The sequence below is a fragment of the Pantherophis guttatus genome, chromosome 4, assembly GCF_059756535.1.
Source record: "Pantherophis guttatus breed Tessera chromosome 4, ASM5975653v1, whole genome shotgun sequence".
Classification (NCBI taxonomy): Eukaryota; Metazoa; Chordata; class Lepidosauria; order Squamata; family Colubridae; genus Pantherophis; species Pantherophis guttatus.
In genome coordinates, this window is record NC_142066.1 from 14,625,263 (window position 1) to 14,647,891 (window position 22,629).

Genomic DNA, 22,629 nt, shown 5'->3' on the forward strand with positions numbered 1-22,629 from the left:
CCTGCTTATAAAGTGGGCCTTTCACACACAGCAAGCCAGAATCTCGTTCCTAGATCTTCACACGCGTGCACACACCCCGTCTCCTCACAAGGATGCTTCTCCCTCTAGTTTTGATCGTCCCCCAGCTCCAAATTCACTAGCAGAGCCAGAAAAAAAGCCAAGGTTAAGCCGCTTCCGGCATCCGAATGCAGAGAGAGTGATGGTTTGGGTGGGCGAGGAACTGTGCTTCGACTTCGGCAAGTCTGACACACACCCCCGAAAAAATCTCCAGCTCTTCCAGGAGATCTGGATGCGTGAATGGGTCCACGCTGGGCCCCCGTCACACACACCCTTCCCCGGAAAGAGAAGGAACCCGGCAGGAAAAAGTTTGGGACTTACTCCTTTCACAGCTGAGAGGGGGAAGCGGGAGGGGGGGGTCTAGCGAGGAGTTTAATGCCCTGAAATCTGGCAAATGGGGAAGGAAGGGAAGGGGGTGAAACACCCGCTAGCTGCACGAGGCTCCTTGAACATACATGTGCTTACAACCTGGCCAACTTTTGGCTCCACGAGAAGAAAGGAAGAGGAGGGAGGCTATGGCTTTTCTTTTTTTGATCGGTTAATGGTTTTGCACAGAGTCACGGAGAGAGGAGTGCAGGCGAGGAGGAAAGTGGAGAGAGTCTCAGGACAGCGAGAGGCGGCTCGGTGGCAGGGAGCTGAGGGTGCCACGGAGCACGCACACGCATCCCCGCCCACGAGGCGTTGCCCGGCGAGCAGGCCGTAGTGGTGGTCCCTGAACCTCAAAACTTCTTAGGGCCCCAAACCGATGCCTGCTTAGGGACCACGCCGGTGCCAAAAATGGGGAACTCTTCGGCACTGCTCACGTCGGGGGCCTGAAACGAAAAGATGAGAGTTGAGGTCAGGGAGGGCGCTTTCCTTAGGCAGCCCCGAAGCGGAGGGTGTACTGCAGGGGTGAAATGCTCTGAAGTCTGCTATTGGTTTGATTCGTGCACGGTGCATGCCAAATGCATGCATGCGCACTGCAGGCGCTACCGCACAGCGCTGAAAAAGGAGGATTAAGAAGCCTTTTCTGAGAGTGCAAAGGTAAGTAAACAGCGAGGGGAGGGAACAGCTGCGCCAAGCGATTTAGATTCGCTAGAAAGGAGGATTTCCTACTTTCTAGCGAATATAAATCACCTGGCACAGCTGATCATCATACAGCTGATTGTCGGAAATACCAGTTCGTCCGAACAGGTAGTATTATTTTACTGCCAGTTTGTCCAAACAGGTAGCATTTTTCACTACCAGTTCGCCTGAACAGGTAGCATTTTTTTACTACCGGTTCGCCAGAACATGTACCATTTTTTTATTATAGGTTCACCCGAACCGGTAGCAGTTTTTACTACTGGTTCGGGCAAAGCGGTCTGAACCGGTAACATTTAACCCCAATGTACAGGTAGTCCTCGACTTACAACCATTCTTTAGCGCCGTTCAGTTACGACGGCAGTGTAACTGATGATGGTTTTTTTTACAGTTAAGATCTTTCCAGCAACCCCATGATCATGTGGTCAAAATTCAATTGGCTCATATTTATGAGACGTGTGGGGTCCCCGAGTCACGTGATCATCTTTTGCGACCTACTGACGACCAAAGTCAACGGGGAAGCCAGATTCTTTGAACAACTGAGTTACCAACTTCACAACTACAGTGATTCACTTAACCACACAGGCAAGAATGGTTGTAAAACAGGGGGGGGGACGTACTTCACAAAATGTCTCACTTAACAACCTAAATTTTGGGCTCAGGGTGGGGTCGTAAATCGAGGACTTCCTGTACTCTGGATGTCCTGCATGAAATCAGCTAGTGCAGCTTGATACAATGCTAGTACCTGTTTTGTTTTTTTTTAACTGCTTCTATTCCGGCCAGTGATAGCAAGAACTTGACAATTAAAAACGAAAATTTCAGTCGCTGAGTTTATTTTTCCTTTTCCTTCCTTCTATGCTTAGTCTTTTAGATGGCAGCCCAAGAGCAGAGACGCTCATGTGACTAAGGAATAAATGACAGGGAGCTTTATTTAGTGATAAGAAATTAAACACACATCGAATGTTGCATACAATGAGGGTAGTCCTTAACTTATGACCACAATCGAGCCCAACATTTCTGTTGCTAAGGGAGACATTTGTCAAGTCAATTTTGCCACATTTTACAGCCTTTCTTGTCACTGTTGTTAAGTGAATCGACGCTACGGTTGGGAGTTAGTAACACAGTCATTAAGTGTTGTGACCCGCCGGCGGTCAGCAGAGCTGGCAGAAGAGTCGGACAGTAAGGAGGTTGGGGAGGAACATGGGCCAGTCCTGGGGGCTGGGGAAAGCTCGGACGAGGGCCCTGCGTCGGAGGCAGAGAGGGAGCTAGGCAGCAGTGAGGCAGAGAAACAGCTGGAGCCCATTCCCAGTGTGCGCATGCACAGAGCTGCCAGAAGACAAGAACAATTAAGAAAGCAGGGTCAACTTGGGAGTAAGGCCACACCTTGGAGATGATTGGCCCCTCCCACAGGACATAAAAGAGGAGAGAACGGGACGTGGGCTTTGTCAGGAAGCAATTAGTTCATCTCATTTTAAGATTGGAACGTTCCGTTCGTGACCCTAATAGACTCTGTGCCAAGTTTGGCCTTGCCCTGCGTTTGGAAATTGGTTCTCTGGCAACGTTCCAAGTGAGATAAGGTGGGGGTTGATAAACATTCCTCTGAAAGACTGCCAAAGCCTTGTTGACTGTGAATGAACGGAATTCACAGTCATGTAAATAAAAGAGGTTTTGCCAGGATTAAGACTTTGCTTCAATGCTTTCTAAGGAAGCCTAGATCAGAACATTAAGGGAACCTGGCTTCCCCCTTTGCCTGTCTAAGGGCTGCAAAAGGGAATCCTCATGATCCCGGGATACGTGGGGAATGCTGCAATGGTCGTAAGTGTGAAAAAGTCACTTCTAACTCTGAACAGTCACTAAATGAATTGCTATAAGTCGTAGACGCCCTGTATTTCTTTTTTCAAATCCCAAGGTTTCCCCTTTCTCAAAATAATAACAAGAACAGTAATGTAGCCCATCTGCCCATCTTCGGTCTTTGGGAAGGATTCAGTAGGTGGATAAAAATGCCAAATCCAGTCTAAACATCTGGCTACTGGGTGACCAACCAGAGGTGGGCTGCTGCCGATTCGGACCGGTTCGAGCGAAACGGTAAATGCAACCTGCGGGTGGGCCCTCATGCTCACATTTTTAGTGCTGGGCGAACCGGTTGTTACAACCAACAGCAGCCCACCACTACGACCAACCACTAAATAATTCAGGATTAGAGAGCTGGCTGTCTGAGTCCTCCAGCTCTTTATCAAGATCTGAAGCTGGTCAACTGCTTCAAACTAAGTGAAGGAAAGACCGCCGGCGGTGTTGAGCCCAACCTTGTTGCCCGATGCATTCCAGGGGGCATCACGCACTACGAAGCCCTTGGCGGGCCCCCGAGGCTCCTCTTCCAAGCGGGAGGGGGGCTTCATGTAAGCAGCCATGGTTTCCGTTTCCACCACATCCATCATCTGCAAGGAGAACAGCTGTCCGTTAAGAACCTGTGGACAATAACTCCCAAACTTATGTTGGTTTTTCCACAAGATGGGCGGCTATACAAATGATAAGACTAGATAGATAGATAGATAGATAGATAGATAGATAGATAGATAGATAGATAGATAGACAGACAGACAGACAGACAGACAGACAGAAGACAGGCAGGCAGGCAGGCAGGCAGAGAGACAAACAGACAAACAGAGAGCAAGATAGATTGATAGGCAGACAAACAGAGACAGATATAGCGAGATATAGTTAGATAGATCGATAGATAGATCGATAGATAGATAGATAGATAGATAGATAGATAGATAGATAGATAGACAGACAGACAGACAAACAGATAGGTAGGTAGACAGAGAGACAGACAGAGAGATAGATAAATAAATAGAGACAGATGATAGAGAGCAAGATAGATAGACAGACAAATAGACAGATAATAGAGAGCAAGATAGATAGATAGATAAGACAGACAGACAAATAGAGAGATGATAGAGAGCGAGAGAGAGAGAGAGAGAGAGAGAGAGACAGAGAGAGATCAGGGGTATGGAACTCCTGGCCCACAGGCTGATGCTTCATGCACTGGCCATGCCCACCCCCAGTTTAGCGAAGGGGGGAAAAGTCCCGATACGTCACGTGATGACGACATGACAACATGAGTTTGACACCCTTGATATAGATGATAAATGATATATATAAGATTGATAGATGGTAAACAGATGAAATAGATGATAGCTAGATGATAGATAATATATAGATGGTAGCTGTAGATAGCCGATAGCTGGATGGACAGACAGAAGGAAGATAGGTGATAGATAGATAGATAGATAGATAGATAGATAGATAGATAGATAGATAGAATGAGAGAGAGGGAGAGAGAGGGGGGGAGGGAGGGAGACGGACAGAATGGAATGGCAAAATCATTGCCTGTTCTTGCCCTCTTAAGTGAAAATCACCTCAGAATTTTTGTTCAAAGAAGAACCAGACAGATGCCTTTGGAGTCCACTACTAGAGTCGGGCATTCCTCACAATTCCTCACAATGGTGAGGCCGAGCACTTTGTAAACAAACCTTCAGACTGATTCATGCCAGCGATTACAGGCGTCGTTTCACCGCCTTGCCCTGCAAGCAATTGGCACGCTCTCTTTCCTGCTGCTGCTTGAAAGGGGCATTTGATGTTATCCCAAGGTGCAAATGACAAGTTTAATGGTCTAAAAGCTATCTCGTTTCCTTTGGGCACGGCCTCCTGGGGACAAGCATGCCCAGAATATGCAATTACTGCTACACAATTCATCGGATTATTGAAGCCACCTATTGTTAGCGTTCTCACCATGCACTCAAGCTTTAAACTCATGAAACAGGGTTGGATCTGTGCAACTGGCCAAGCTGTTCCTAAAACCCAGCCAAAATTAAGATTAACCAAGCTTATTCTTTTGTTCAAATGCACCTGCTGGTTTTTATTTTATTTATTTATTTATTTATTTTATTTCTATATCGCCCTTCTCCCGAAGGACTCAGGGCGGTGTACAGCCTGATTAAAAGCACAAAGACAGACAAAATTTAAAAATAATTAAATAAATAATAAAGATTTAGATTCGCTAGAAAGGAGGATTTCCTACTATAAATCACCCGGCACAGCTGATCGTCGGAAATACCAGTTCGTCCGAACAGGTAGTATTTTTTTTACTGCCAGTTCGTCCAAACAGGTAGCATTTTTTCACTACCGGTTCGCCTGAACAGGTAGCATTTTTTACTACCGGTTCGCCAGAACATGTATTTTTTCACTACCGGTTCGCCTGAACAGGTAGCATTTTTTTACTACCGGTTTTGGCTCCACGCTGCCCCCTTTTTGTGCGTGGGAAATTAGGAGGGGGGGGATTTAGTAGCGGGGATGTAGGTAGACAAAACAGCATTCTTCTTTTTGGTCAAGGTCAAGGCAGTCCTGCATCTGGAGGAGGAGCAGTTAAAGTAGTGTCTCAAGATGGGACGGATGCCGATTGGATCATGTGATGGAGTGATGGGTGCAAGGGCTGGAGTTGGGGTTTTGATTTACTGAGGGAAAACCCGGAATTCTCAGATTCGGGTTTTCCCAGCTGTGCTAGTATACCTACTCTAATAAATGGGAACTTTTAGAAAATGCCTGTCTCTGAGTTTTTAATTGGAGTTGGGGTTTTCTGGAACGCTGACAATAGAATTCTGGGAGTTGAAGTCCACAAGTCATAAAGTTGCCACGGCTGGTTAATAGTATGAAGGGATTCCTTGCTGGAAGAGGTTTATAGGTTAAAGAGTTGCCTTCATCTGAAAATGCTGTCAACAACAGCCCAGCAGCTCCAGAAGAATCAGGGTGGGGAGGTTCAGGAATATTGTCCTTCTCTGCTTCCTTTAGCGTAGGGGTGTCAAACTCAAGGCTGACAGGATAGTGGGGAATGGAAGGAAGAATCCTGTCAGAGCTGAAGAAGCTTCTTGGATGTGAAGCGAAACGTCTTCAAAAGAAAAAAAAAACAAGAAAGTCCAGTTGTCTCCTGAAAAAGCACCTTTGGGACAACCATGACCTGGATGACTGAGAATCTCTACAGGCTTTTAAATAATAACCAATGTAGTTTTAACTTTCTTGTGGAATTGGTTTCTTGGTTTGGCCTATGCCAGAGGTCAGCAACCTGCGGCTCTGGAGCCGCATGTGGCTCTTTCACCCCTCTGCTGCGGCTCCCTGTCACTCAAAATATGCCTCACAACCAATGTGCGACACCCGCCAGCACGCAATTTATTGAGCTTTTCAACCCCCGGTAGGCCAACCATGGATAAATCCAAGAAAAGAAAAGTTTCAGAAGAAAACAGAACATTTAATTCAACTACATATGCTAGTTTTGTGGTCGCTGAAGAAATAGTCAGGCATGGGAAGGATTTTGTGGCTCCCGGTGTTTTCTTTTCTGTGGGAAACAGGCAGGGTTGAGTTCTAATTTTACTACCGGTTCTGTGGGCGTGGCTTATTTTGTGGGCATGGCTTGGAGGTCATGTGACTGGGTGGGCGTGGCTAGCTGGTCATGTGACCGGGTGGCCATGGCTATGTGTATAGGGACTACTCAGAGGGCTGAAAAAAGTGATTTCTGACAGGTCCTCGCATTTTTGACCGGTCTTCGCACTTATGACTGGTCATCATTTATGCCCATTGTAGCGTCCTTAACAATCGTGTCACTCATTTCACAACTGCTTCTCTTCACCCTGGTGACAAGATAGGGCGAAAAACGTAAAATGTGAGGACAGTCGTAAGTTCGAGGACTGGTCAAAATTGCGAGGACCAGTCAAAAATAACTTTTTCAGCTCTCTGAGTAGTCCATATGCACAAAAGAATTCAATTTTTCTTCAAAGTGCTGATGATTGCACCCTGGCTGGAAGAACTCCAACAGGGGAGTATTTCCTCCCAACAGCGGTGTAAAAAGCTTAAAACAACCCTTCCCCTTTAAGAAAGTCAAGCAAAAAAATAGTCTCCGGAACCGGAAGTGACAATAAGTCTAGGCATACGCCGGAGAGGCAGTTTCTGTAATAAAGATTAGGCTAGGAAACAACACCAAATGTTGTAATTAATCCTTACAGGATTAACCCTGTAAAGTGGAAAAAAACCAAAAGATTTCTTTTAACAACCGGTTCTCCGAACTGCTTAATTACTTAACTACTGGTTCTACCTAAGTAGAATCCCACCACTGAGTCTACCCATTTATTTTTGCAGGCATTGATCTACTCATGTATTTTTGCAGGCACTGGTCTACCCATTTATTTTTGCAGGCACCGGTCTACTCATTTGTTTTCTTTTAACACTGATCAGCTGTAGGGCGGCCCTTTGAAGCCCCACAGCAAGAGTTTAAACAGTTTTTCTTCCCTCTAGCCATCAGCTGGGACTCAGGAGGCAGCAATAGATTGGTGGTGGGGCCAAATAAAAGGTAAGAATAACGGTGTGGGGGGGCGCACAGGGGGGCAGAACCGATTCAGTGATGTCATATCATCACCGCTACCGGCTCAGCCGAACCGGGCCGAACCGGGAGGAACCCACCAGTGGAAACGGCTCCAAATGGCTCTTTGAGTGTTTAAGATTGCAGATCCCTGGCCTATGCGGTGAGGTTTTCCGTTGGGAATGTGGTCTCAAAACCACCTGGGGCAGGGGTGTCAAACACAAGGCGTGCAGGCTGGATGTGGTCGGATCCGGCTCGCGGGGCCATCCTGGAAAATGTAAGGGGCCCGCCTGCGTCACTAAGAGCCCCGTTTACCCAACGGAAACAATGGGCCAGGATGGCTCCAGCTCGGTCTACCTGGTGCAAAGAGAAAACATGCCAGCAGTTTGAGGAGTGATGCCCACCAAGTCGGCCACGCCCAGTGAGTGGCGTCAAGCTGGCCATGCCCACCCAGTCGTCAACCACAGCCCTGATGTGGCCCTCAATAAAATTGAGTTTGACATCCCTTGCCCTAACACAGGGGTCTGCAACCTTAAACACTCAAAAAGTCATTTGGACCCGTTTCCCACAGAAAAGAAAACACCGGGAGCCACAAAACCCTTCCTTTGCCTGGCTATTTTTTGAGCAGCCACAAAATTAGCATATGTAGTTGAATTAAATGTTCTGTTTTCTTCTGAAACTTTTCTTTTCTTGGATTTATCCGTGGTTGGCTGACCGCAGGTTGAAAAGCTCAATAAATTGCGTGCCGGCGGGTGCCGCACATTGGTAGTGGTGACGCATATTTTGAGTGACAGGGAGCCGCAGCAGAGGGGTGAAAGAGCCACATGCGGCTCCAGAGCCGCAGGTTGCTGACCCCTGCCCTAGCAGATGAACAGCTGATGGGGAAATTCTGAAGCAGCAGAGCAAAAGGATGCCTCCCCTTCTACTCCCTCTGTTCGTTCAACTGTTTTTCACCAGCTTCCCCTTCACACACACACCCCAAAACCCATGCAAATTCCCTCTCACATATTCCTCTTCCAGGTTAAGCATGTGGTCGATGGCATCATCCACGTTTTCAGGCAACCCCGTCACGGTGACTCTATCTGGGTCGTTGGCACCCGGCTGTGGGAAGCGGATATCCACCTGTTAAGAGAGGAAAAAGCTGTTTTTAAATAAGGGTAGACCCTACCTGAACTTTGCAGATCTCAAAAAGCTGACCGAGAAAATCCCAGACCAAACGGGGAAACTTAAAATGAGAGCCAACCACACTTGTCCTGTGGCCCAAACAAACACACAAAGTCAACTGTGTGTTTGTTGTGTGTCTTCGACTTGAAGAAAATGTTGCTTTTGAGAAAAAGCGAATTGTTTTTTCTTTCCACCGATAAAAAAACAACAGCAGCAGCTGGCTACCATTTCACTTAGACATCCTTGGGGGACAGATAGTCCTCGACTTACGACCACAACGGAACCCCAAATGTCTGTTGCTAAGCGAGACAAGAGTTGTTATGTGAGTTGCGCCCCATTTCATGACCTTTCCTGCCACCGTTGTTCAGTGAATCACTGTGGTTGTTAAATTAGAAACGCGGGTCATGAAGTGAATCTGGCTTCCCTCCCTTGGCTTTTCTTGTCAGAAGGTCGCAAAAAGGGGATCGCATGACTCCCGGGGTGCACTGAGATTGTCATAAGTCTGAGTCAGTTGCCAAACATCTGAGTTTCGATCGCATGACCATGAGGAGGCTGCAATGGTTGTTAAGGGTGAAAAACGGTCATAAGTCACTTTTTGTTCAGCGCCATTGTAACTTTGAATGGTCACTAAATCAGCATCGTCTTTTAATGACCCCATAATCCCTTGCGGGATGGAGTCTGGGCAACCGAATGGAGCTAGCAGAGTGCTTTAATGGCCGGATGCCTTTCCTGTTGCCAGTGCTGAGTTTTGTTCAGCAGATATATTCTCATTGTGCCCAGAGAGAGAAATATCTGCCTCTACCTAGGACTGAAATCACAGCCCCGATTCTGCAGCGAGAGCTCCACCTGTAGGCTACTGCACCACTCCTTTGAATGGTTACTAAATGAACTGTTGTTAAGACGAGGGCTACCTGTAGTAGGATGGAAAGAGCAGAAACCCAGATGGGGCACCATGACTTTACGGCTTCTATCCCAGAATTCCCTGAGAGGGGAAAGTCCCTGTTGTGTCTGTCTCCCACCTCGCTCTAAAGCCTGACCCCCTACCCGGAATTCTTCCATGAGTTTGCGGATGGCTTTGCCTCTCCCACCGATGATGCGGGCGTGGACTCTGTGATCCAGGCGGACATCTTCGCTGACCATCTCCTCAAGATCGGCTACAATTTTCAAGATGGCGTCTCGGGCAGCCTCGGTGTTTTTCTCGTAGCCAGTGATTGTGATGACATCCTTAAGAGGAGGCAGGGTGGGGAAGAAAGCAGCAGGAAAAAGAAATAATTTAGATAATTGATCTCAGCCCTCGGCCGCTCCCTGTGTTTTACTGTTACACATTTTACATTGATCTTTAGCTGTTCGGCAAGGGGGGGGGCTAAGCGATCTTGGCTTTCCATGGGGAAACATAGCCCATCTCCTCACTGGAATCCCAGCTAGGTATTTTTTGGCCGCCCCCCTTTGAGGTCACACATTCAAAGAGGGAAAGACCCCTACCTGATGCTCATCCCCTTTGTCGGGGAACTGGACAGTGACATCGTGGTCCTTACGGATCTGGGAAATGACCGCCCCTTTTTTGCCGATGATCTTGGGATGGTACTTGGGCTCCACGCTCACCGTCAGCTTGAACCCTCGCAGGGCCTAGGAAGAAGAGGAGACATCAGCAGGGGGTTTTGTGTGTGTGTGTGTGTGTGTGTGTAGCTGGAGAGGCCCTGCCACTGTTTTGGGGGAGACACACAGGGCAAGTTCTGACTTGACGTACCTAATCTTTTTCTGGTAACCGTAGAGATATTTTTGTACACATATTTCATGTTTGTGTTCTGTCCCCGTACCACACACGCACCCCCACAGACGGCCCGGAGTTAATAAGCCACATGACAAAACTCTTTGAAGATAAAGCTGGCAGCAGCCAGTGGCTAGCTGCCAATTCAGACTTTACTCACACAAAACAAAGATTAGACTGCAAGCATTCCAATAAAGCAGGCAGAGTTTCAACAATACAAGGATTAATCCAAATGCAGTCCAATAAAGCAGGCAAAGTCCAGTAACGCAGAGACCATGGATTATTTCCAGTTTTTGCTCGTCACAAACTGAACCGGCCACCACACCCACATTTATACCCTGTGGGGTGTGGTCCAGTGACTCAGCTAATCTCTGGCATGCCTTCCCCTCTGCTGCGCACGCTTCTCCCTGCACCTCTGCCAAGGGTCCAGCCAGCACTTATCTTCTTCGTCGCTGTCCACCTGTGGCTGCGGGGACGTGTGTGGCTCTGAGCCTATCTTTTGGCCTTCGGTGTCCTCTGGAGACATTGCCAGAGAGGAGGGTCCTGGAGAGGGAGGCCTTGCCAACTCCTCTCCCCCACTCTCAGAGTCTGCATCTGTCGATAGCCCAGGCTCAGGCAACGGAGCCCCAACAGTTTGGTACAGAGGGAAATCAGCAGCTTCTACTTTTTACTCTTTCTTGTTGTGCTTTCTTTCCTTCTTTCCTTCCTTCCTTCCATCATTGCCACCCTCTTTCACTTCTTTCCTTCCTCCTTCCTTTATTCCCTTCCTTCCTTCCTTCCCTCCCTTTTTCCTCTGCCTTCCTCCCTTCTTTCTCATTGCCATCTCCTTCCTTCCTTTCCTTCCCCTCCCTTCCTTCCCCCATTCCGTCCTCTTCCTTCCATCCTCTCTTCCTCATTCCTTCCTCCCGTTTTCCTCTGCCTCCTTCCCTTTCTTTCTTCCTTCCTCCCTCCCTTCTTTCTCATTGCTAACTCCTTTCTTCTTGCCTGCCTTCCTTTCTTCCTTCCTCCCTCTCTGTACTTGGTACTTCCTCCCTCCCCTCCCTTTTTCCTCTGCCTTTCTTTCTTCTTTCCTTTTTCCTTTCTTTCTTCCTTCCTTTCTCCTTTCTCATTGCCATCTCCCTCCTTCCTTTCCTTTTCGTCCCTTCTTTCCCCCAATCCCCCTTCCTCCCTCCCTCTCCTCACTCCTCCCTCCCTCATTCCTCCCTCCTTTTTTCCTCTGCCTCCTTCCCTTCCTCTTTTTCCTTCCTTCCTTCCTCCCTCCCTCCCTTCTTTCTCATTGCCATCTACTTCCTTCCTTCCTTCCTTCTTCTTCCCTCCCTGTACTTCAGTGGTGGGTTTCAAATTTTTTTACTACCAGTTCTGTGGGTGTGGCTTGGTGGGTGTGGCTTGGTGGGTGTGGCAGGGGAAGGATACTGTAAAATCTCCATTTCCTCCCCACTCCAGGGGAAGGTTACTGCAAGATCAGCTGAGACTCGGGAGGAAGAGAATAGTTGGGGGCATGTCCAGTCAGAATTTTTACTACTGGTTCTCCGTACTACTCAAAATTTCCACTACCGGTTCTCCAGAACTAGTCAGAACCTGCTGAAACCCACCTCTGCTGTACTTCGTATTAGCTTGTGCTTGTTTTTTTGTGTTCCTTAATTTTTATTTTTTTTTAAAAAAAGGGGAAGTACCCGATCTTCTTGCTCAGCCTGCAGCTCTCTGACTCTGTCCAGGAGGCCGGCCTTGGCTCGTTCGACATTGGGCACCAGGCCGGTGACTTTGATGATATCGGACTGCTGTTCTGGTTGCGGCACTGAGATGGTCACCTGCAGAATGGTTAAAAAAAATGAAAAGAGAACGTGGTGCGATCCATTTCATGTCAGATGAGCCTGCTAGAGTCATATCTGCTGCGGAACGAAGTGGGGAGTGCAATCTTGGTTATTTATTCATCAAGATCGTCAAAGTCCTAATTTCAAAATTCAGAATTTTAGAATTTTTTTCTCTCTCTCCAAATTTCTGTTTCTTCAAACAGAAATTCGTAGAGCAAAGATTGTGCCAAGCTAGAACCTAATTCTGACTGGAGTCCTGGGTCAGTATTTGACTCGTGTTTTTACTTTAGAATATAGAATAATAGAGTTGGAAGGGACCTTGGAGATCTTCTAGTCCAACCCCCTGCTTAGGCAGGAAATCCTACACCACTGCAGACAAATGGTTATCCAACATCTTCTTAAAAACTTCCAGTGTTGGAGCATTCACAACTTCTGGAGGCAAGTTGTTCCACTGGTTAATTGTTCCAACTGTCAGGAAATTTCTCCTTAGTTCTAGGTTCTTCTCTCCTTGATTAGTTTCCACCCATTGCTTCTTGTCCTGCCCTCAGGTGCTTTGGAGAATAGCTTGACTCCCTCTTCTTTGTGGTCCAACCCACCCCACTCAATTTCCTTTGGACTGAGAAAAACCTCCTGATGAGGACAATAAAGATAACAAAGACTCTATTTTAGTAAGCCAGTTATTTATTGAGATATATCGTATTTTTCAGATTATAAGGCACCCTTTCACCCCCACCCCCCAAAGAGGGTGAAAATTTGGATGCATCTTATACACCAAATGTAGCCAAAAACACAAGGCACCTCTGGTTGTGATAGTCTGTGGCAATCCCTGCAGCCTGGAACAGCTGATTGGGGGTATTCCAGGAGGCCGATCCACCCGCCAATCAGCTGCTCATGCTGAATTAGGCTGCAATAATGTGTTGAAGCTGACCTGGCTGTTTGCTTTTTGCTGCAAGGACTCAGAGTTTGCAGCAGCAATCACATCCAGAAAGCACACACAAGTAACTGATTCAGCAGGATTCAATAACTTTTCTTTAGATATAATATAACACATGAAATACATATGCAATATCAATGGAAGGTTTTCCAACGTGGTAGTAAATACAAGCAAAACACAAGCAGAGGAGAGGAGTTTGCAGCAGATCAGTTTGCAGCTTTAGCACAGACTCAGAGCTGCAGAGCTAAGCCACGCCCAGGCTCCTTGCTGTCTCCTTCCTTGTTGCTCACACAGCAAATACAGTTTCAGTTTCCAAACAGCCCTCAACTTTTTCACACACTGACAGGACGCTAGCCAGATGAATACCGATAGATGCTGGTAGGCAGAGGAAAGGGTTTTTTTTCTTATTTTCCTCCCCCAAAATAAGTGTGTCTTATACTTCAAAAAATACAGTAAATCTGAGATATTTATTAAGGCTTTTCATGATAACAAACCAGATGCAAACACATCAGGACTCTGTCATTCACGTTAACGTTTACTGGGTTTTTAAAAATAGCTTATCCCTCTTTCTCTTCCAAGTTACTGAACAGAGAGGAATAAACTGTTTTTTTTAAAGAAACAAATCTAGGGTTAGGGTTAAGACTGCTGCGAGATTATAAATTTAACAAACAAATAACATTTAAATATATCAAGGGATCATCTTTTTAGCAACGATTTTACCTTTCAGCATTCCATTTATTTTCCTTTTGATCTCTTACAAAAGGCCTGACATTTTTTGACGTTGTGTAAACCCGCTTACGTCACTGTGGACGTATTCACACATCAGTTGTCGTCATCAGGGAACCAAACTACGCTCTGCTAATATCGCAAGCACTGTTTGTGAATCAGCTCTGCTACAGAAGACTGCGGCAAAACTAACACTTCTGCTGATATCAGAACGTGAAATGCATTCAGCGTTAAGTGCAGGTTTGCAATTTGGATCGTCTCCCCCTACCTCATATTTGTATTATCATATGTGGTGGACATGTCTAAAGGCAAAAAAAAAAAAATACTACTGGACAAAAAATGGCAAAGCACCATATTTAAAACCAGAAATATTTTTTGGTTTTACCCAGATATTTTCTGGGTATTTTACCAGAAAAGTACAATAAAGAGAATACATACTGTATTTAATGTTACATGCGTTAACAGCAGCGAGAATTGTTTTTGCACAACATGGGAAAATGAAGAGATCTTTACCGATGAAAGTGTAATAAAAAAATATTAGAATGTGGAGAGATGGATAGATTAACACTCAAAATAAAGGAGAAGGAAGAAACAGAATATTTTTTAACGTGGGATTTGTTTTGCCAACGGTTAGTGAATAGAAACAGAAGTTAGAAACTCAAAAGTTTAAGGGAACGATCAATTATGCAATGAAGGTTTCTTAGTAAGGATAAGCAAATATTATTATCATTATGTGATTGTCATTAATGTTATGAATATTAATGTTATTACTTATTATTATTTTTCAAAATTAATTGTATCTCTACATGGGGCTCCCCTTGAGGAGCACCCGGAGGCTCCAACTGGCGCAGAGTACGGCCGCGCGGGTGGTTATGGGAGCAATATGGTGCTCCCGTGTGACACCTCTCCTGTGCGAGCTGCACTGGCTCCCAGTGGTCTTCCGGGTGCGCTTCAAGGTTTTGGTTACCACCTTTAGAGCGCTCCATGGCTTAGGATCTGGCTACTTACGGGACCGCCTACTAGCACAAACAGCCTCCCACCGGCCAGTACGCTCTCATAGAGAGGGGCTCCTCCGGGTGCCGTCAACCAAACAATGTCGACTGGCGGCCCCTAGGGGGAGGGCCTTCTCTGTGGGGGCACCTACTATTTGGAACGAGCTCCTCCCGGAGATACGGAGGATCCCGGATCTGCGCACCTTCCGCCGTGCTTTGAAGACACTCCTATTCCAGCAGGCCGGCCTGGCCTAATTTTCTCCCCTTCTTTTAAATTTTTAAATTGAAATTTTAATTTGTTTTAAATTATTGGGAATTTTAATTGTCTTGGGCAAAATTATTAAATTTGGTTTTAATTATGTTTTTTAACTTTTGTATTTATGTGTTTTATTTTGTGCCTGTTCACTGCCCTGAGTCCTTCGGGAGTAGGGCGGTATACAAATTTAATAAAATGAAAAATGAAAATGAAAATACCCAGACAACAACACACTGTTCATGTAGATATTGAGTTTTCATGTCCCGTATTTTTCGATCTATAAGACGCACTTCCCCCCACCCCCAGAAGTGGGTGGAAATGTCGGTGTGTCTTACAGATCAAATGTTGCCGAAACCGCACCCACCGGCCCCCACCCTTTGGCCATTTTCAGCCTCCGCGCACCCCGTTTTCGGCCTCCGTGCAACCCCCTTTTCGGCCTCCGCATGACCCATTTTCAGCCTCCACTCATCCTGTTTTTGGCCCATTCCAGATGGCAGGGATTGCCGCTGCTGTTCGCCACCGGCGATAGGTGGCAGCAGCAATCCCTGCTGCCTGGAACGGGCCAAAAACGCGAAGCGCGGGGGCTGAAAATAGGACGCGCAGAGGTGGTGATAGAAGGTGACGATCCCTGCAGCCTGGAACAGCTGATCGGCAGTATTCTGGGAGGCTGATCCAACCGCCAATCAGCTGCTCGTGCTAAATCAGGCTTCGATAATGTGGAGAAGCTGACCAGGCTGTTTGCCGTTTGCTGCAAGGACGCTAGCCAGATGAATACCAATGGATGCTGGGAGGCAGAAGCAGATTTTTTTTTTCTTGCAAGTTGGCTCGTCTCCTCCTACCTCATATTCTTCCATCATCTTCCGAATGCCTGCTCCCTTTTGCCGAATGATGTAGCGATGCAGATCAAAGGGAACGTCAACATCCATGGTGATGGGTACCAGAGCCTGGGGAAAGAGGAACGGAGCAGAATGAAAAGCTAGTTTGGAGCAGTTTGGTCTAAGATACCCAGCAGAGCACAGAACCTAATATTTCTCAAAATACTAGCTTTGGTTAAAAACAGATTGGAAAGCCAAAGAGGTCACCTGTACAGGTGGGTAGAACTAAACAGCTAAAGAAAAGAAGTTTTTCCCTAACCAAGCAGGAAGGAAAGATCCTAACCAGCAGAGCTGCCCGGGCAGCCTCGCACTTCTCCTTGCGTCCGGAAATGAGGATGATGTCACATTTGCGAGGACTTGTGTCCAGTTCGGGCATCACGTCGCCATTTTCCTGAGACTGTGCTTCTGAACCTGCTTGCGAGAGAAAAAAATAAATTAAAATAAAAGAGGAGCTAAAAAAAAAAAAGGCACTTGCTGCTCTGAGTTTCTTCCTGGATTTTGGAGGGTGGGAGGTGGGGGTTTGAAAATTACATCACCCACCACCAGTGGTAGGATTCGAATTTTTTTTACTACTGGTTCTGTGGGCGTGGCTTGGTGGGCATGATGTGGCGTGGCGGGCGTGGCAGGGGAAGGATACTGCAAAATCCCCAGTCCCTCCCCACTCCAGGGGAAGGATACTGCAAAATCCCCATTCCCTCCCCACTCCAGGGGAAGGATACTTCAAAAGCCCCATTCCAGGGGAAGGATACTGCAAAATCCCCATTCTTGGGGGAAGGATACTGAAAATCCCCATTCCCTCCCCACACCAGGGGAAGGATACTGCAAAATCCCCATTCTTGGGAGAAGGATACTGCAAAATCCCTAATCCCTCCCCACACCAGGGGAAGGATACTGCAAAATCTCCATTTCTACCCAACTCTGGGGCCGCCAGAGGTAGTATTTGCCGGTTCTCAGAACTACTCAAAATTTCCGCTACCGGTTCTCCAGAACCTGTCAGAACCTGCTGAATTTCACCCCTGCCCATCACCCCACCTCACTACACCCACCTGAATTGTCGTCTCGCTCCGGGAACTTGACGAGGACATCGTGATCCCGAGTGATTTGTTGCACCTTGTAACCTTTTGCTCCCATGACAACCCGATGGTAGCGCTGAGGGATAATGCATTCCAGGACCACCTGGGCCTCCTGCGGAAGGTGAGAAATCCAAGCCCATGTGCTGGTTTATTTATTTATTAGATTTTCATCTCACCTTTATTATTTTGTAGGAAACGCAAGGCGGTGAATGTTACATATAGGTAGTCCTCGTCTTACAACGGTTCATTCAGGGATCGTTCGGGAGTTACAACGGCACTGAAAAAGAATGACTTATTACTTTTTCTCACTTACGACCTTCGTGGCCTCCTCACATGATCAAAATTCAGATGCTTCAGCAAAATCCACGGGGAAGCCAGATTCACTCAACAACCGTGTCACTAACTTATCAACTGTGATGATTCACTTAACATGAGCCACAGTGGCGCAGTGGTTAGAGTGCAGTACTGCAGGCTACTTATGCCGCCTGCAATTTCACAATTCGAATCTCACCAAACTCAAGGTTGCCTCAGCCTTCCATCCTTCCGAGGCCGATAAAATGAGGAGCCAATTTTTTGGGGGGGCAATATGCCGACTCTGTAAAATGCTTAGAGAGGGCTGTAAAGCACTGTAGAGTGATATATAAATCTAAGTGCTATTGTTAACAGCTTGTGGCAAGAAAGGTTGTAAAATGGGGCAAAACTCACTTAACAAATGTCTCAGTTTAACAACAGAAATGTTGGGCTCAATCGTGGTCATAAGTTGAGAACTATCTGTAATACGTCTTACTCCTCCTATTTCCCCCCCACAACAGCCACCTTGTGAGATGAGTTGGGCTGCGAGAGAGTGAATGGTCCAGTCACCCAGCTGGCTTTCATGCCTAAGGCGAGACTAGAACTCCCTATCTCCTGGTGATCGGCCCAATGCCATTTACCTGGCTTTCATGTCTGAGGTGGGACTAGAATGCAGTTTCCTGGTGATTGATCCAAAGTCACCCAGCTAGCTTTCATGCCTAAGGCGGGACTAGAACTCATTGTCTCCTGGTTTCTAAGCCAGCATCTCAACCACTACACCAAACTGGCTCTTTAGTTGTGCTCCGTCGCATGAGAAAAGTTCATCTTCCTTCTCCTGTCCTTACCACTTTCTATAGAGGGAGGATCGAGAGCATCCTGTCATATTGCATTACTGTCTGGTTTGGAAGCAGTACTGCTTCAGACAGGAAAGTGATGCAGAGAGTGGTGAGGACGGCAGAAAAGATGATTGGTAGTTCACTCCCTTCTATCTTGGACATAGCATGTCAGTGATGCTTAAGCAGGGTCCGCAGGATTGTCTGGGATGCTACACAGCCTCTCCATGACCTGTTTTCCTTGTTACCTTCTGGGAAGAGGCTTCGTGGTATCCGAAGCAGAACTTCTAGATTCCATCGCAGCTTTGTTCCATGTAGTGTCAACCTTGTAAACTCTCAAGTTTCCTCTTTCTGCTATGTATTAAAAATGGACGGTGTGTGTATGAAATTCTGTTGCCCGCTCTCAAAAGTGTATATATAGCCATGCATATACATAACACAAATATACACATGCTATACACATGCGCGCACGCACACCCATACCCACATATATACTCTTTGTATGTACACACAAAGATGACACGCACATACATACACTGTGTATATGTGTGTGTGTACATACATACAAACATATACTGTTGTGACTCCAACTCCCGAGCCTGTCCTCTTGGAGGAAGAGGACTCAGAAGGTGAGGGGGAGGAACTGGCAAGGCCTCCCTTTCCAGGACCTTCCTCTCTGGCAATGCCTCAGGTTCCATCCGAAGGCCAGGAGGAACAGCCTGGGAGGAAGGCATATTGGAGCACCAATTGATAGGGAGCGAGGATGATGAATCCTGGCTTGATCCCAGACAGCGTCGGAGGGAGAAGCGTGCGCAGCAAAGGAAGAGGCGTGGGAGGACCATGGATTGAGCTGAGTCACTGAACCACGCCCCACAAGGGATAAAAGGGGGCGTGATTGCTCGGCAGGCTTTGTGACGGACAAACGTTTAAACTCTAAAGAGTCACATTGTGAATCCTGCAGTTCGACTCAGATATATTTTGGACTAAACTCTTGTGGATAATTTGTCGCTCTGGAAACGGACTGCAGATAAGGCCTCTCCTGCTTTTTGGGAGTGCTAATTGGATTTGGCAGGTGTTTTACAAGTAGCTGCCAGAACTCTCATCTGCCAGGAATTCTGGTCTGTTTATACAATACATTATTGGCAGGTGTGTTCGATATTGCATTTGTCTGAGTGAGGACAGGGGACAGAACATATACAATGTATGTATATATGTATGTATGTATGTGTCATGTATGTGTGTATATATATGTATGTGTATGTATGTATGTGTATGTGCATATATATATACACACATACACGACATGTATATATATATACATATATATGTGTATGTATGTATGTGTATGTGTATATATATATATATATACACACACACATGCACTGTATGTATGTATGTGTGTCGTGTGTGTGTGTGTGTATATATATGCACACACACATACATACATAGAGAGTACAGTATGTGTGTGTGCATGCACACCAGTGGTGAGTTTCAAAAATTTTTACAACCGGTTCTGTGGGTGTGGCTTGGCGGGCGTAGCTGGGGACAGATACTGTAAAATCTCCATTCCCTCCCCAATCCAGGGGAAGGTTACTGCAAAATCCCCATTTCCTCCCAATCAGCTGGGACTTGGGAGGCAGAGAATAGATGGGGGCGGAGCCAGTCAGAATTTTTACTATCAGTTCTCCGAACTACTCAAAATTTCCGCTACCGGTTCTTCAGAACTGGTCAGAACCTGCTGAAACTCACCTCTGGTGCATGCGCATGTATATAGCATGTGTATATTTGTGTTATGTATGTGCATGGGTATATATACACTTTCCTTTGAGAGCGGGCAACAGAATTTCATTTTTAATGTATGCCAGTGTGCTCATGGTAAAAAATGACAATACAGATTGTCTTCTCTATCTTAAGATGCTGTGAGCTCTAGGGATTTGTTCATTAATTGGGACAGCATGAGAGACATTCTCTGCCAGCAGATTCACAGTAGAAGGATGGGAAAGGTGCTTTTTGTAAGACGACTCACACTCTGGTCCACCCGGGAGTCACTTTTAATGCCCAACGCAATCCAGAGATAAGAGCATGACCTACCAGGTCACCGATGATCTCCAGGATGCGCTTCTTGGCTACCTCCACGCAATCCTTGGCTCCCTTGAGCGTCACACGATCACTCTGGACACCTGTCCGGGGGAAACTCACAGTGACCCCACCGTACTCTTCTGCAATCTCCCGCAGCACGTGTCCCCGACGGGCCACAAAATGGCGGTGGTACTTGGGATCCACCACCATCGAGTCTTCAATGACATTATCCTAGAGGGGAAGTAGCGGGTGGGGAACAGAAGGAGTCACTAAGCTTTCGTGCTTCTTAGAAGTTGTTTCTCCCCCACTTTTCACAGTTCGATCCTGTCTAGGAAGAGAATATTTGGCCCAGTAAAACCATGAGCGGCAATATTGTTATATGAGGAATAAGGGGAGGTTTCAACCCCTATGAAAACAGTGACTGCAACTCCTGAAATAAGGTTGTGTGGAAAGAATCAGGAGTGGGTTTCAAAAATTTTAGCAAGGGGTTCTCTGCCCGGTTGCTGTGTGGGCGTGGCCATGGTGGGCGTGGCCTAGTTGGCCTCCTGCACCACGGTGGGGCCTCTGGGGGGCGAAAACAGCCTCCCCAGGTTCTGGAGGCCTTCTGGAGGCCCATTTTTCGCCCTCCCTGAGCCTCTGCACGCGCCCTGCACTTACGTGCATCCAAAACGGGCCATGTGGGAACTCTTGGGAGGGGCGGGGCAGGGGGGCCCAGCCAGGAGTGGGATTTGGGGGTTCTCCGAACTGCACACAATCTTAGCTAGAGATTCTTTCAAACCCCTGCAAACCCCCAGCAGCTCACCCTTGGAAAGAATGCAGGGCTTCCACTCTTGATCCAGCATCTCACCCCAACCCCATCCAATAGCTCAGAAGTCTCCAAACCTGATCACTCGAAGACTTGTGGACTTCAAATCCAAGAATTTCTAGGAGGAGCCCTTAACCCATCAATTCCTACCAGTTTCTTTTAAGCAGGAATTGCAAAAAAATATAAAACCTTCCTAAGGCAGGACCGTTATAATTATCCTTCCCCCCCTCTGAAGTAGAGATGATCAAACTCTACAGATCTTTTTTGCTGGTCCTCCATCTCTACCAACCCACCTTCTAGAAGAGAAACGTGCTAAGAGAAGATCGACCTGCATGAACCAAGTCATAGTGATGGTGCTATGAGCTCTAGGGATTTCTAGGAATCTAGGAATTCACTCAATGAATTCCTCAGAGGAAATCTGGGAGCTGAAGTCCATGAGTCTTAAAAGTTGCCGAAGTGTTGTGGCTCCGTTACCTGAGCCTGTGTCATCGGCAGGAGAGGACTCCGAGAGTGAAGTAGAGGAGTTGGCAAGGCCTCCCTCTCCAGGACCCTCCTCTCTGGCAATGCCTTCGGAGTCCGCCGAAGGGCAAGAGATAGGGCCGGGGCCAAGCACGTCCACGCAGCCACAGGTGGACAGTGATGAGGGTAATGAGTCTTGGCTGGATCCTCGGCAGCGTCACAGAGATAAGCGCGCGCAACAGAAGAAAAGGCGTGCCAGAGATTAGGCTGAGTCACTGGACCACACCCCACAGGGTATAAAAGGGGGTGAGGTGGCCATTCAGACTCTGTGACAGACAAAACTAACTACTATCGAGTCACATTGCATCTTTGGAAACAACAGTATCGGCCTTGGATTTATTTTACGAACTGGACAATTCTTGACTGTGGGTATTTTGTTTATTGAGTAAAAGTTCTTGGCAAGCAGCTACTGGGTTGCTGCCAAGCGTCTTATCGGAAGAATTGGTTGTCTGCCAGTTTATTTAACCCCCGGCTGTCTGTTTGTGTGTGTGTGTGAGACAGGGACAGAACACAAAGATGGAGACCCCTGCAAAACCTGTACGACCCATACCAAGTTACGGATGAGACTCTCCAGTTCTTGCTGGGCCTGCCGTACTGCGTCTTCCTTCCCCACAATGGTGATAATATCCTGGTCCTTATCCTCGGGGGTGGGGAAGATGATACGGGCACCAGTGTGGTCCCTCACTTTGCGTATATTAGCACCTCCACGCCCAATCAGGAACTTGTGGTAGTCTGGCTTAGCGTGCAGTTCTGCCGAGTGGTTGTTGATTTGCTAGATGGAGGAAGAAAACATGGGCATGCATCAGCTCTCCAAAAGGCCTCAAGTAGGACAGGCGATCCTCACCTTCCGCCATCTTGAAGTTAGAACGGTACTGAAAAAAGTGACTTATATCTGGTCTTCACTCTTACACCGTGGCACCATCCCCATGGTCACACAATTAAAATTTGGGTGCTTAGAATGTATTTAGCCAAGCGCCA

The 22,629-nt window shown here is 47.0% G+C and overlaps 1 protein-coding gene across 4 annotated transcripts in view; it reads right to left on the reverse strand.

Moving 5' to 3' along the window:
* Window positions 1-577: 577 nt before the first annotated feature.
* Window positions 578-22,629, reverse strand: part of LOC117679689 (vigilin-like) — a 113,016-nt gene continuing 90,964 nt past the window's right edge. For 2 of the 4 annotated variants that reach the window (XM_087893838.1, XM_087893837.1), the window contains exons 18-28: window positions 22,202-22,423; window positions 20,340-20,558; window positions 17,098-17,236; window positions 16,335-16,462; window positions 16,016-16,120; window positions 12,131-12,265; window positions 10,172-10,315; window positions 9,734-9,913; window positions 8,531-8,647; window positions 3,423-3,554; window positions 578-869 (exon numbers count right to left, since the gene is read on the reverse strand). In XM_087893838.1, coding sequence (XP_087749964.1) covers window positions 777-869; window positions 3,423-3,554; window positions 8,531-8,647; window positions 9,734-9,913; window positions 10,172-10,315; window positions 12,131-12,265; window positions 16,016-16,120; window positions 16,335-16,462; window positions 17,098-17,236; window positions 20,340-20,558; window positions 22,202-22,423 — 1,614 coding nt within the window. In that variant the 3' untranslated portion in view covers window positions 578-776. Of the gene's footprint in view, window positions 870-1,935; window positions 2,023-3,422; window positions 3,555-8,530; window positions 8,648-9,733; window positions 9,914-10,171; window positions 10,316-12,130; window positions 12,266-16,015; window positions 16,121-16,334; window positions 16,463-17,097; window positions 17,237-20,339; window positions 20,559-22,201; window positions 22,424-22,629 lie in introns of those variants that run through there. The other 2 variants (XM_087893841.1, XM_087893839.1) reach the window with 1 other exon arrangement.